This window comes from Aedes albopictus, chromosome 3 (assembly GCF_035046485.1).
Source record: "Aedes albopictus strain Foshan chromosome 3, AalbF5, whole genome shotgun sequence".
NCBI classification, from domain to species: domain Eukaryota; kingdom Metazoa; phylum Arthropoda; class Insecta; order Diptera; family Culicidae; genus Aedes; species Aedes albopictus.
In genome coordinates this window covers 162,378,940-162,393,599 of record NC_085138.1, presented here as the reverse complement: position 1 = coordinate 162,393,599, position 14,660 = coordinate 162,378,940, and the positions used below count along the sequence as shown (strand labels likewise).

At 38.5% G+C, this 14,660-nt stretch overlaps 1 protein-coding gene across 2 annotated transcripts in view; it reads right to left on the bottom strand.

The window, feature by feature from the left end:
- Positions 1–14,217, bottom strand: part of LOC109401135 (inactive ubiquitin carboxyl-terminal hydrolase MINDY-4B-like) — a 40,822-nt gene extending 26,605 nt beyond the window's left edge. For both annotated transcript variants that reach the window (XM_062858783.1, XM_062858784.1), the window contains exon 1: positions 13,366–14,217. In XM_062858783.1, coding sequence (XP_062714767.1) covers positions 13,366–13,419 — 54 coding nt within the window. In that variant the 5' untranslated portion in view covers positions 13,420–14,217. The remainder of the gene's footprint in view (positions 1–13,365) is intronic.
- Between the last annotated feature and the right edge of the window lie 443 nt (positions 14,218–14,660).

Here is a 14,660-nt window from a genome sequence, read left to right as displayed (position 1 = left end):
ATTTGAGAGATTTTTATTTCACTCTGAAAAATCGAATCGCATATAAAAATGATATCAAAATTCAAAAACGTATAAAAACATATGTTTTTGTTATTTTATTATCATGAAACTGTGGCGTAGCCAGAAATTCGAATAAGGGAATCGTCCATAAATTACGTAAAAAAACTTTTTTTTTCTGCTTCCGCTAGTCATACTTTTTATATAAGTTTTCTGAAGTTTGAATGGATCAAATGCTGCATCTCCCCGCCCCTCTCAAAATGTCACGTAATTTATGGACATTGCCTTTGTATGCTGTATTCAGTAGGATCCTGATAGTGTTTTGGGTTGATAAGATCGGGGCACTTTTCTGTCAATTTTGAACTAAATCGAAAGGTTCTGGGTTTGTGAAACAAAACATAAACAGTAAGGGCCATCCATTAAGTACGCCATGGAAAAATCCGTATAAAAATTAACAATTTTAGCGTAACGTTCTTAATGGATGTTACTCAAAGATGGCATGGTTGTGATTTGTGTAAATTGGAGAAAATGTTGAGGGACAAGAAAAAAACTTTTGAAGTGGATGAGGCTGTTGTATGATGAATTCAGCGTTAATTTTCAGAGTGCTCTAATCTAGAAACAGCCTCTTCCATGTGTCCATAATACACACGATACTGGGAGCAGTGATGCCAACCCAACAAACATTTTGGTCAAACTCCTGAAGGAATATAGGTAGAATAGGCCTGTCTAATTTAAAAATGTTCTCTGATTCTCAAGTCCACCTCTATATTTTGATTGGCATCCAAAAAGAAGTAACTGTTTTTGCTGGTTACTTGCTTCCTTGGCATCAATGATGTAGGAGTTGAACGAAAATTATTAAAATTCGTGAAAGCCTAATGTGTCCTAAAAACTAGCTTTAAGGGGCAATAATGGCTGTAGTTTTGACCAGTCACTTCTTTTTGGATGCCAATCAAAATATGGGGGTGGACTTGAGAAGCAGAGAACGTTTTTGAAAAAGTGGACAAGCCTTATTTTAAACTTCTTGGAGAAATCTCTAAAAGAATTCTGAGGAATATCCGGAAGATTTTTTGAAGAAATCAATGCAAGAAATCCTGTAGAAAATAATGAAGATAAATATCTGGAGGAATTCCTGAAAGAATCTTTATATAAATTTCTGCATGAATACCTAAAGGAATCCTCAAGGACTTCTGGTGGAATATCAACAGAAAATCAGGGTGTCCATCCATCTGGGAAATAAGGGAAAACCGGGAAAACCCTGGGACTTCGAAAGCACCGGAAAAAATACGGGAAAACACGGGAAATTGAAAAAGGTACCGGGAAAATCTTCATGGTGTCTGTCAAGTATCTGTGCTGCATTAGTGAGATGCATGAGTGTAACACTGATAGAGTTGCCGGCCAAGGGAAATCACATTTCCTTTGCTAACCAGAAAAATCCGCATTTATCCGTTGCTAACCGTCGGTAACCGCGTCTAACTGCTGCTCGATTAGCAGTGGTTAGCGACGGTTAGGAACAGATAAATGTGGATTTCCCTGTTAGAAAAAGAAGTGCCAATCCCCTGTTGCCGGCTGACTATTTTTATAGACAGGCATAGCCTCAGGTATTTTAGTACTTTCATGTTAAATAAATCTGAATACTTCTTTAATGAAATTTTTCAGATTTCTAGAAGATTTCCCTAAGGACTTTTTAGTTTTGCTAGGAAAATCCTGACAACAAAATTATAGCGAAAATACCAAAGAAGTTCTTGAGGGCCTTCTCGGAATTCCTGGTGAACTCGGTAAACCTGCAGACGTCACTTCCAGCATAGAGATTTTTACGTTTTTAAAAACAATGTGTCAGCTCCTGGAGGAACTCTGGAGACATTCTCAGTTGCACCTATATAATTTCTACCAGATCAATAAAATTTTACCCCTTTTGGAAAAAGTAAAGAAATTTTTTTGAAATATGCCTGACAGAATTCACAGTGAATTTGTACCTATCCCTTTTGTACAGAGTTTTGGAGGAGCTTAAGTAACACAGGAAATTTTCCACAAAAATCTACTTCTGAGAGACTCTCTTATGGTTTTTAAAATAGATTTCCTGAGTACAACAGGAATCTTCGAATATAACGTACCCTCGATACAGCGTACTCTCGATACAGTTGGCTACGATATAACGTACACATTGAATATTTTTTTTCCCAGTACACTGAAATGAAAACCCCATTAGTTTTTATGTGCGCAAAGCAGATAAAAGCGAATCGGTGGCTCAAATCCTCATTTTATGTGCGGCTTTTAGATTTTAAAGTGGTCGCATTAAATATAATTGAGTTGAACATATTTTTTATATGCACAGCTATGGATTCTAAAAATGATACCTTTACAACCTATGTTAACTGAATATAAATTTTGAGTGTATCGATTGATATTTCAAAACGTTCAAAACATTTCATTAACGGAAAAATGGTGGAGCAAGACTTTTGTTGCTGGCCTCGTTTACCGAGTTCCTCCTCCTCTCCTCTTCTTGGCGTAACGTCCTCATTGCGACAGAGCCTGCTTCTCAGCTTAGTGTTCTATGAGCACTTCCACAGTTATTAACTGAGAGCTTCCTCTGCCAATGACCATTTTGCATGTGTATATCGTGTGGCAGGCACGAAGATACTCTATGCCCAAGGAAGTCAAGGAAATTTCCTTTACGAAAAGATCCTGGACCGACCGGGAATCGAACCCGTCACCCTCAGCATGGTCATGCTGAATACCCGTGCGTTTACCGCCTCGGCTATATGGGCCCTAAAAATAATTCGCATCTAGTTTGTAAATGCCGTGCACATAGATTTTTGCAATCAAGTTTTGCACATAAATTTCACTGACGTTGCACATAGAACCAGGTTTCTAACTCATCTTAGTTTCTACATGCAATGCACATAAATAATAAAGTTCCGTACTTTTTAATTTTGAAGGTAAACGTATTGAATTTTAAATGTCATCACAAATAAATAAGTCAGACTAATTATTTTATGATGAAAAACTGCATTTCGAACAAGAATCAAAAGCTATGGTGATTGCATTGATCTTTCCCGAGACCTAACACGCGACGTTTCGGTGATAGAGCTTTCGAGCAGAGTTTGTCCGGTCCAAACGAAAATATTTCTGCCAAATCTTTCGGAAGTTCGTTTGTGGTCAAAGCTGAGGTCAAAGCTTTGCCGCGCTGTAACCTCTATCTGGATCTGTTGGGTATATTTTGATTATCATTACGTAAAAGAAAATGATTACGAATGATAACGTATTTTACCTTTAAAAACTGCAGGAACTCGACCGGGAGACTTGAAAAAGCAACCGTGAACTCGGTAAACGAGGCCAGCAACAAAAGTCTTGCTCCACCATTTTTCTGTTAATGAAATGTTTTGAACGTTTTGAAATATCAATCGATACACTCAAAATTTATATTCAGTTAACATAGGTTGTAAAGGAATCATTTTTAGAAGCCATAGCTGTGCATATAAAAAATATGTTCAACTCAATTATATTTAATGCGAACACTTTAAAATCTAAAAGCTGCACATAAAATGAGGATTTGAGCCACCGATTCGCTTTTATCTGCTTTGCGCACATAAAAACTAATGGGGTTTTCATTTCAGTGTACATCATAACCAACGCATCATATCGTTGCACTATGGGCCAGTAATCAAAACTTGGCGACAAAAATAAAAAAAGTTGTTTTTCTAAGATCAATTAATTTCCATATATGTATGATTGTTTGGGCTATGTTTGATTGTATACCAACTGATTTTTTCGATTTTTAACAAAATTGTTTAGTTTTTTTTATATGGAGAAACTTCTTATAAGCGAAAATTCTCGGTTCTAACCAATATTAAGAAAAATGTGATTTGTGATGAAAAATGTGCCCAACAAGTATAACGCATACATTTCCTTTAATTTAGTATATTTTGCATATTTGATGCACAAATTGCGATGCTTTTAGTTTTAAAAATATTTTGTACAATATTTACTCAAATTTTACGGTTTATTTGCCAATTTGTACAAAAAGTAGTAGTATTCACCGTATTCGACATGCAACCGGTCTAGGATGCTAGTTTAGACTCTTCTTTTTCGAATGCTACCGGACTTTTTTTGCGGGAACTGGGGGAACCAAGTTAGAGCGATTTTAGTGCATGTGTTAATTTTACAACATCATCGAGTACATGTTGAGATATAATGCTTTAAAAATGTGTTAAAAAACCTTATAAGTTTTACTAAAAGTTCTATAACTTTCAGAATACCGTTAAATGCTATACAAGTGCTTTACCGACTAAGCTACCGAGCCAATCGATAACACGGAATTTAAGTTGTTATAAGGAAAATCAAATCTTCCCCTTATTCGCAATTATATCAATCCTATTTGTACATATGTACCAAAAGTGAGCGCAATTTATTTATTGATCAAATACCGGTGTATTGTATGTGATGTGCATAATTTGAAAATCAATTGAAATATTTAGAGTGTGCGATATACAACTCACTTATATTGCATCAAATATTTTGAGAGTGTATAAAGAACTGTCACATTGCTTGTGAGCTTTTCGAACATGAAGCTTTTCCGCTTTCGATGATCGGAATAGTGGTAATCACGTTCAAATGTATGCGTGCCTTTTTTGTAGATGTAGTTGTGAAACTGTGAGGAAAATATTTGCACTCTTGCCCCGGACGTTAGTTTAATCATTATTTACCCGTTTTACCCAATTCGATTGGGTAATATTTGCATATGCAATCTGAATAGCCTTTCAATCGGCGTGCACTTTTGTGTGAGGAAAAAATTGCGCTAGTGCTCGTGTGTTGAAATGTCACTTATCTCTATAGCGCGGAGACAGGAGAGTGGTGAGAATGTGTGCGTGCAAAGTATGCTGTCTTGCGCTTCATGACAGATGGCACTGGAGAATAATGGAAATGAAAGAACGTGTGAGAGGGAATGAGAGAGAGTACGAATACCCAAAGGCGTTTGGTAGTGTTCGTGCTTGAACTGCCAATCTGGGGTTTTCGCTACACTGAAATAAATTTTGTTGTTGTTTCTACCGAATCCATGGTAAAATTAAGAACTGCACCAACAAGTTTCAACCGAATGCAAAATTCTGTTAAATGTACTGAAACATTGTCAATAAATTTTTATCTTTTGAAGACTCATATTGAACGGGGACTCGACGAGGACCTGAACTTGGAACGTCAAAAAACGCAGTAGGCAATACAAAATTTTCCAGGGACAGCTAGTATGTCATGGGTAATTCTCGCTGAGACCGGCCCACTATTTACACCTTGTCTTCAAAAATGTTTAAGGTGCCGATTTTCTGGAAGCCCTCGCCTAAAAAGTAGGAAAAATGCATTTGGTTACTCAAATTGATGGACCCCCCGTTAGTTAGAGCCACAACAATTTTTGCAGACCCCTCGATTTTTTTCAAATGGTGGCTCACTAAAACCGTTATAACTCGAAAGTTTCACCGAAAACCACCTCAAAACGAAATGTTGTTGAAAAGATGAGAGATAGAGCTAATATTTACAATAATAACAAGTTGGGTCGGCCATATTGATTTCGGCCACCATCTTGGATTTTTATACAAAAACATTGTTTTCACCATGAGGGCAACCACCGATTTTCGAAATTTTTGCATCAATTGAAAGCTGGGACATTTATACATAACATATCAAAAAATTTGAGGTGTCTTTTTCTTCTTTCAAAAGTTATCTGCCGTTTCGTAAATCATGCCACTTTTGCGCACTGGGCCCGGTGCCGACCGTTTACATAAATGCAGCGTTTTTTCGCAGTGTTAACGAACAAGAATTAAAATTCTGAACCCACTAATGGAAAGTTGGAGGTTTAAGCTTTTCAAAACACTAAAAAAGTTATAAAAACAATGCCCGCATCATTGAGAAACAGTCAAAAACGGAAACGAACCTCCGATTTGGCCAAATTTTGCGGCACGCGCCTTTGTGTATACATGCAGGCGTAAACTCGGATGCTGTTGCATGTCTTTGCCGGTGCGCATGGAAATGTACACGCTAAGAAAAAGTTACTCTAAAATGAGTAAGATTCACACAAAACTGAGCTAAACTGGAACAGCTCAAAAAATGAGTAAATTGCATTTCCATCGATAGCGCTGGCCCAAGTGCAAAAATGCAACCAATTTAAGCCGTATAATATTCTTCACATCAGTAAGAATATTATACAGCTTAAGCTGATGAGATTTTCGCACTTGGGCCAGCGCTAGCGCTGGGAAAAAAATTTACTCAATTTTGAGTTGTCCCACTTTAGCTCAGTTTTGTGTGAATTTTCTGACCGTGTATGGAGAAAACGTGGCTCAATTTACAAAACTGTAGATAACTTTTAAAAGAAGAAAAAGACATCTCTAATTTTTTGATATGTTATGTATAAATGTCCCAGCTTTCAATTGATGCAAAAATTTCGAAAATCGGTGGTTGCCCTCATGATGAAAACAATGTTTTTGTATAAAAATCCAAGATGGCGGCCAAAATCAATATGGCCGACCCAACGTTTTATTATTGTAAATAGTAGCTCTATCTCTCCTCTTTTCATCAACATTTCGTTTTGAGGTGGTTTTCGGTGAAACTTTCGAGTTATAACGGTTTTAGTGAGCCACCATTTGACCAAAATCGAGGGGTCTGCAAAAATTGTTGTGGCTCTAACTAACGGGGGGTCCATCAGTTTGAGTAACCAAATGCATTTTTCTTACTTTTTAGGCGAGGGCTTTCAGAAAATCGGCACCTTAAACATTTTTGAAGACAAGGTGTAAATAGTGGGCCGGTCTCAGCGAGAATTACCCTCATACAATTTATTTTTTTTAAACCTTAACCTTCGAAATTATTTTTTATTTAACTGTACAAAATATACTTTTAGCTTCAAAATCTGCCAGGCTCAGGATAGCCAAATGCTTCTAATTATTTTTCTTCCCTTTTTTATTTTCAAGTTTTGAGGTTTTTTATGTCAAAATCAGATACTACGTACAAGTCCCAAAAAAAACTATAAACATTTTTTGTAAGTTACAGCTAAAACTAAAATTATTCTGTTCGGCAAAAGAGGTGCACCAGGCGCCACGATGGAATTGGTAAATCAATGTAGCTGTTATCGAAGAAGTTGAAAGTTTCAAAAAACTGGGAGTATGGATTGACAACAGGCTAAAATGGAATGTTCATATTCGAGAAACAGTTGCAAGCTGCTCATCTTTATGCGAAATACTGCGGAAGCTGTCACACGTTGTTCCTCAACACGTTCTACTGAAAATGTACTTCGCTTTCAATCATACCCGATATCAATACGGTATCGCAGCCTGGGGTACATCATGCCATACGTACCGTATGCAGAGAAATGCAGGTGCAACAAAACCGATGCGTCAAAGCTATCTACAATCTACCTTTCCTCCAACTCACAACTACGATGTACACACCAATACGGAGCAGAGATGTCCATATCCTCAGTGTGGGAAAGAGAAATAGAAAATACACCACTCACGCTGTGCATCTGAACAGGAGCCCTTCTCTTATATGCGGATCCACCACTGCGATTCGGATGCGCGCAAGCTTGGTGGGTAGAAATAAATCTCTTAGTTCCCTGAGCACTAGGCCACACAACAGTGCGGCGAGAGCGATTTAAAATTCTCTTCGGTGAAAGTGTAAAAAATCAACCGGGCGCGCACTCCAGTGAGGTTTTTGCGCCAGAGTGCGCGCTGCGGTGAAACACCGGAGAGTTCTCGCCCCGGCGACACCATGGTGATAATTCGGTGACTGCTGGGTGAAAACACGGGAGAGCGCCGGAGAGCGATGCGCGCGAAAGAGTGAGCCACACTCGATCCAAGGTGGACGAGCAAGAGCACGCACTAGCGCTTGGTCTACCTACCACCCAAAACAAGAGAAACTGGCTTCTTGGTGTGGTGAAAAATGTTCCTATCCCCAGTGTGGTCGATAAACTGAAGCCGCAGTGAATCGCTACGGTGAAGTGCCATCTCTGATACGGAGAATAACATTTTGCCAGTGTTAGGACTTTTCACATTTCAAATGGGAGTTACTATGTTCAAAGTAGTCAACAATTTGAACCTACATCACAACTGGATTTTCAGCTCTGCTGGTCATCATTATCAAACTAGGTATGCGCATATGCTACAGCAGCGAGTGTTCAAAAGTGAAATCAGAAGGCGACGATTTGTCAACATGGGGCCTAAAATTTTCAATCAATTACCGGAAAACATAAAAATTCAAATTCAACCCTTCAGTTTAAGAGGAGTTTGAAAAATTAGATTAAAGATAATGTTAATAATTATTTAATACCATGTATAATAACACAAGTTTACAAAATAAAACGAAAGTCGTGAACTTCTGTCAACGATCAACATTTTTGAAGCACAATTTAGTGCTGATTTCGAAACTGACCTTCAAAAAATTTTAAGTAGAACAGTTTTTGAGTTTTGGCTCAATATCGAGTTTTGCAACTTTTCAAAATATGTAATTTACTAAAATTCAAATATATTACGTTTTGTTCAACCAATTTTAAATCTTTTTCCATAAATTAAAAGCTGAATACAATACCATTCGATCATCTGAATACAGGTTTTGCCTCAGATTGATGAAATTCAAGATATTGGCGAGTTTTAGGGACGATCTTCTTAAATTTTAGCAAAAATCCCAAAATTTTTTGAAAAAGTGTATTTTTTTCAATAAGAAAAAACCAACTTAAAAATTCTTTCTCGACGTTTATTTGACATATCATATGTAGGCGAGTTACAGTAAAAATTTCAGCTCAATCGGAGCATTGATCACGGAGAATGAGATGTTTGAAGTGAGCGACTTTGCTTAAAAATAGAACAAAAATCGATTTCAAATCATCAACCTTGTATGGAAAGTCGAAAAAATTTCCGCTCTACTGTAATTTTTTTCTTTCGCGTTTTCGAACTCAGGGCATGATTCTACACCAAAAATGATCATCAGCTTACCGAGTTCAAAAATGCTGTAAACTAGTGTAATGTATAGAGCACTTTAGCTTAGGTCAATCGTCTTAATTAACGACCCTTTAAAAGAATATAGCAATGAAATACATGAAATAAATGAAATAAATGAAAAAACTTATGTATGCTACGCAGAGCAGATATGCATCTTCGAACAAATTTAAAGTTTCCATGTGGAAGCCGTGAAATTGTTTGGAGAACTATATTGAAATGAATTTCCATGGGGAAATAAAAAAAACCCAGATTAATCCACCTAGTGGTGATAGTGCCTTCTCGTCGAATATGTACTCATGAACTTTCCGTCGACGTCAGCCAAAATGTTCCTGAATCATGAAAAGCTTTATATAGAAGAGGAACAATTTTAATAAAGCCATGATTGACTTTGGAAACTTATTGATGGTACATATTCCGATGTAATGTTCAACAGCAAAACAGAGCTGGAAAATATCAGACCTCTTAGTTGACTGCTTGACCACCTTAACCCTAGTCGTGTATTGAGGTCATTATGACTCCATTCCATGCACTACGGCAGCGGGGTGAGCATCAGCTAATGCATGAAGAAGGTTAACTTTATTCACAATCGCAGATCACTTTGTGATCTTCGCCAATGTTTATTTCAGCACACTTTCGGCTATATTTTGTTACCATTGGTAGCACGATTCATGTAAAATGTGACCTTCTTACGAGAAAAATGCAGAAAATGTAAATTTTTCATTCAAATTTCAATCGCAATGAGAAGAGTGAGGGCTCAACCAGCCGCACCCAAGTTGTGAGCAGTAACTTTAGACGCAAAAGGAGATTGAAGATTGAAAAAAACTGCACAAGGTGTTGATGCGATTGAATAATAATTTTTCCATAAAACGTTGATCCATCCTGCTATGCATTTACACCTCTGAAATCTGAAATGGTGTGATCGCTTTGGTCACGATTTTGTTTTCTTGCATATATGAAGACTTTGACTATTTCTTCACTATTAATCTTACCCAGCGTTTATAGGCTATCAAAAAAGCCACGATTTGATTTATCGCTTTGACATTTATTTTGTTCAGTTTTATAGTTCCGCTATTTGATGTGCAGCTTGCATGGGTTTTGTTAAATTTTACATTTGACCACTTCCGGTGGGACACCTGGAACTGATTCCGGTTGTCTCAAATATGATCTGAGACTATGTTCTTGTCAACTGTTCATCGAAAATGAAAATTAATGTGATCTGAGGCTATTTTCTTGCTAACAGTTCAGCAAATTTTTGAAAAGCCACGATTTTATGTATCGCATGAATGATTTTGGTTTACTTCTATTAAATCATTTCCGATGGAACACCCGCAACCGATACCGAAATATTATTACAATTTCTAGATGTGGCCTGAGACTATTTTCTTGTTAACCGTTCATCAGATTATCAAAAACGCCGCTATGGTTTAGTTCCCTTCTATATTATACCACTTCCGGTGGGTAACTCGTCTCGTCACCAGTTCTGGAACACTACCGGTTCTCCCAAATATGGTCTGAGATTATTTGTTGGCTAACCGTTTATCATGTTACTGAATAAGTTATTGATATGTCACATGTATTGGTTCTCTTTTACATTTGACCATTTCTGGCGGGATACCTGGAATCGGCTCCGTAACACACTGATATGGCTTTGCGTCTATTTTCTTGCAACTGTTCATCATGTTACCTAAAATCCGTGATTTGAGGTATCGCATGCATGGGTTTGCTTTCACTTCCGGATCGGAACCTGTTGCGGAACACTACCGATAGTCTCTTAAGGCTCAAATAACCATCATTCAGTCATCAGCAATCATCAATTATTAAAAAGCAGTTTTCTTCCTCTAAGTCACAAAACCATCATTGAAAATGATTTCACTGTTATCCAGATGGTGGCCAGAGTGCAGTGATAAATTTTTATAAACATTGGTTGAGAGTTCAGAGAGAAAACTGCTTTTGGGTTTTTGCTAAACGATGAAGGTTTGTTTCCTCTTAAATTGTCTGAGCCTATTTGCTTGCAAACGTTTATTAGGTTATCAAAAAAGACGCGCTTTGCTATGTCGCATGCATGGGATTGGTACAATTTTATATAAAGCCGCTTTCGGAGGGAAACCCGGAACTAGTTTCGGAACTACTGGCAGTCCATAATGTGGTCTTAGCATACTTCCTTGATAACCAATCATCAAGTTGTCGGAAAAGCCGTGACTTGAGGTGCCGCACGCAAAAGTTATGTCAAATTTTAAATACGGCCACTTTCGGCGGAACTCCCGGAACCGGTTCCGCAACACTACTGGCTCAGATATGGTCTGAATCGTTTTTATGCCAACCTTTCATTATCACAAAAGCCGCGTTTTGATATGTCGCATGCATGGATTTGGTTCACTTTTATATTTGGCCACTTCCGGCGGGACATCCGGAACCGGTTCCGGGACACAACCGGTACAGATATGGTCTGAGATTGTTTTCTTGCTAACTGTTCATCAGGTTATCGAAATTGCCGCAATTGGATGTGTCGCATGTATGTGTTTGTTACATTTTTATGTATGGCCCCTTCCAAGGGTATTGGTCCGGAACACCTAAATGGCCATAACTCCGGAACGGCTGAACCGATCCGAACCATTTTCAATAGGAAACAATGGGACCAGATTCCGCGTCGAATGACCCGTTGGTCATTAAAATCGGTTGAGGTTTACTGCCAAAAAGTGATGTGAGTTTTTTTGTACACATACACACACATACACACACACATACAAACACACATACACACACACACATACATACACACAGACATCACCTCAATTCGTCGTGCTGAGTTGATTGGTATATGTGAGTCGACACTCCGGGCCTTCTATCAAAAAGTCATTTTTGGAGTGAACATATAGCCTTTCCAGTACAGTGTACGAGAAAGGCAAAAAGTTCCTGAAGGCTTGATATCTGAAGAATTTATTGATATAGGGTCTTGAACCATTTGGGCAGGCGGACCTATTTTGGGCACTTGCTGCTATAACTCAGACAATTTCAAACCAATTCAAATGAATTTTTGTACATGACTAGATACTGTGCGTAGCTCACACTATCCCAAAAATGTTTATACAAAAATATTGAGGAAAATATTTCTTTAAATAAGTTTTTGGAAAAATTTTAAGCGCACAAATGGTCCAATCCCATAATTGAAGTGTGGAGCGGATCTGGTGCGCTGGTTAGAACACTTGACTATCACGCCGAGGATCTGGGATCGAATTCCACTCCCGACAAACTCGCAAAATGTGAGTTCTTCCTTCGGAAGGGAAGTAAAGCGTGGGTCCCGAGATGAACTAGCCTAGGGCTAAAAATCTCGTTAATACAGATATAATAAAAAATTGAAGCATAATACATACATCTATTCAAAATACCTTTTGGTTATATTCCAGACAAATATTTTTTTTTCAAACACCTTCTTAAAAAGCTTAACAAATAAAAACAAAAGCAAAACAAATAACATGAAAAACATTTTCAGATACCTAGAAGCTCATACATGAGTTTAGCTGGAAATGCTCAATGTCACAGTTTGAAATCAGTCAACGTTTGCAATAGTAGTTGAAAAATAATGGCTCATTTTCCCTAAATAAATTCTTAGGAGGCGATTCGAGAGCTCCAAGCCATCACACGATCGCATTATCATGTTGAATAGGATACTAAAGTGGAGGCGATATGCGTTAAATGGAAGCATGTACGCATATGGACTCCACTTTAGACTCCTATTCTACATCATATACGCCTTCGTGTTGGCTAGATTATTCTGAAAATCCACATTTTTGATGTGTTCCCTACAGCACTAAAGTGACGATATGTCGCAAACATTTGAATCGTTGTTCCAAGTGCAAATCCTTGTCATTTTTTGCAATTATAACTAAAGAACTTGAGAAAATTTTGTACATTCCGTTATTTAGGAACTTCCATATGACACAAAACGCAAATGTTGTTAATTTCCTCGGATGAGCTTATCAAACACTTAACAGAGAATCAGACACTTCTAGAGATGCAGTAGGTATTCATGAAAACGAACATAAATGCAAAGCTGATTATGCTGATATTTTTCACGTGGATTGTTCTTCTTTGATTAAAACGTTGGTCTGACTCTGACTCCTTGCAGTTTGACAAAACTAAAATCGATCCAGTTCCTTATATTTGCGGTTCATTTAAACTTAAAGCTGCGACCAACTTATTTTCGTAATTCTTCTCAAGGTCAATGGAAGGCTGACTGAACACGGTTTTCTTTCTGCTCATTCCTGAGAAGTCCCCAACAGTTTTGTTTGCCACGCCATCGTTCCAGAGTCCATTGACACCTCTTCAAGAATTTCCCCACCAAAAAAAAAGAACCCACTCCACCCAAAATTACCGTCCTGGAAGCAAACACACTTACAACAGCCTCATCCATGGTGATTGGCCTTCCGCCGACAAGTTTCAGCTTCGACATTTTTCCGCTGCGATTTTTGTTTATTTGCCTTCAATTATTTAAAAATACGCCGGCACCATCAATTCGCACCACCTGCCAGTCGACACTTTTTGTCTGCAAGTCTGGAACAACGGTGCGACCCTAAATAAAACGGATCGTAAATTTTGCACCTTCTAGACACTTGGCCTGCCCTGGAGCAACAAATTTTCTATTTTCATAGCTTTTGTTTTACGGCTATTGCCTATCACTTCAATAGAATGATACGATTGATTGAAACGCACTTCGAATCGTCTCCCTCCTGAACGTATGCAAACCGTTACACACCGTAGTATTCGGGACAGAGACTAAACTTGCTTACACAATTTTCTTTATCACAACCGAAATCACTGACACGATCGTAAACGGGAAAACTTTGTTGCTAATGACCCTTATCTAGATGTTTCACTTGGCAAAATCGGCCTTTAAAAATCAAATGAATAACTTTCACTGCAAACCGATTTCCCATCGGCTAACACCATCTCTCGGATATTTGCTCTGGGCACGCGAACACCGCACCACAACTGGTTGTCTAACTCGAGGCGCGTACCGAATTAAAAAAAAACACAACACAGAGTGCAATGAATAACAGAAAAACCAGAGGTGAACGAATTGGGGTTGAAGAGCCGGTTTCAACTTTCCCTCCTGGTGGATCCGTCTGATGCTACAACAAACACCGGCACTTTGGTAACCGACCCAATAGTCCTTCTGCTATCTTGGCTTAGCGAGGAGCGAGACTTGTGCTTTGAATGGGTTCTTCCGACCGAATGGTGTGAAAATGGGCGTGAAACGAGCATTTTATGAGTGTCCTGGCAGCGGTGTCGGTGGCACGAACGTTCGTTTGTTCGTGGCCACCGCTGCTGTTGACTTGACGTTAAAATGTTTGTAGGTAATTACGATTCACGAAAAGAGGACTTAATAGAGAGCAATCGGGTTGTTGTTGCCAGCAATTGGAGTTGTACCGAGCCGAATCGTTTGATGAAAGATGCAGTCAGTCAGGCAGTCGATCAGACTGAGTGGCTTCTGCTGTACATAGTAGCCGTCTCCATTCCATTCGGTCCATGGCTGTGCGTATCCAGTTCCGCACTCTGCGAAGGGTACGCAGATCATCCTCGACTTGATCGACTCTAGCTCACTGCGCACCTCTTCTTCTTGTACCGGTCGGATGGCTCTAGAGAACCATTTTAGTCGGGTTGCTACCCGATATCCTGGTGACCTGACCCGTT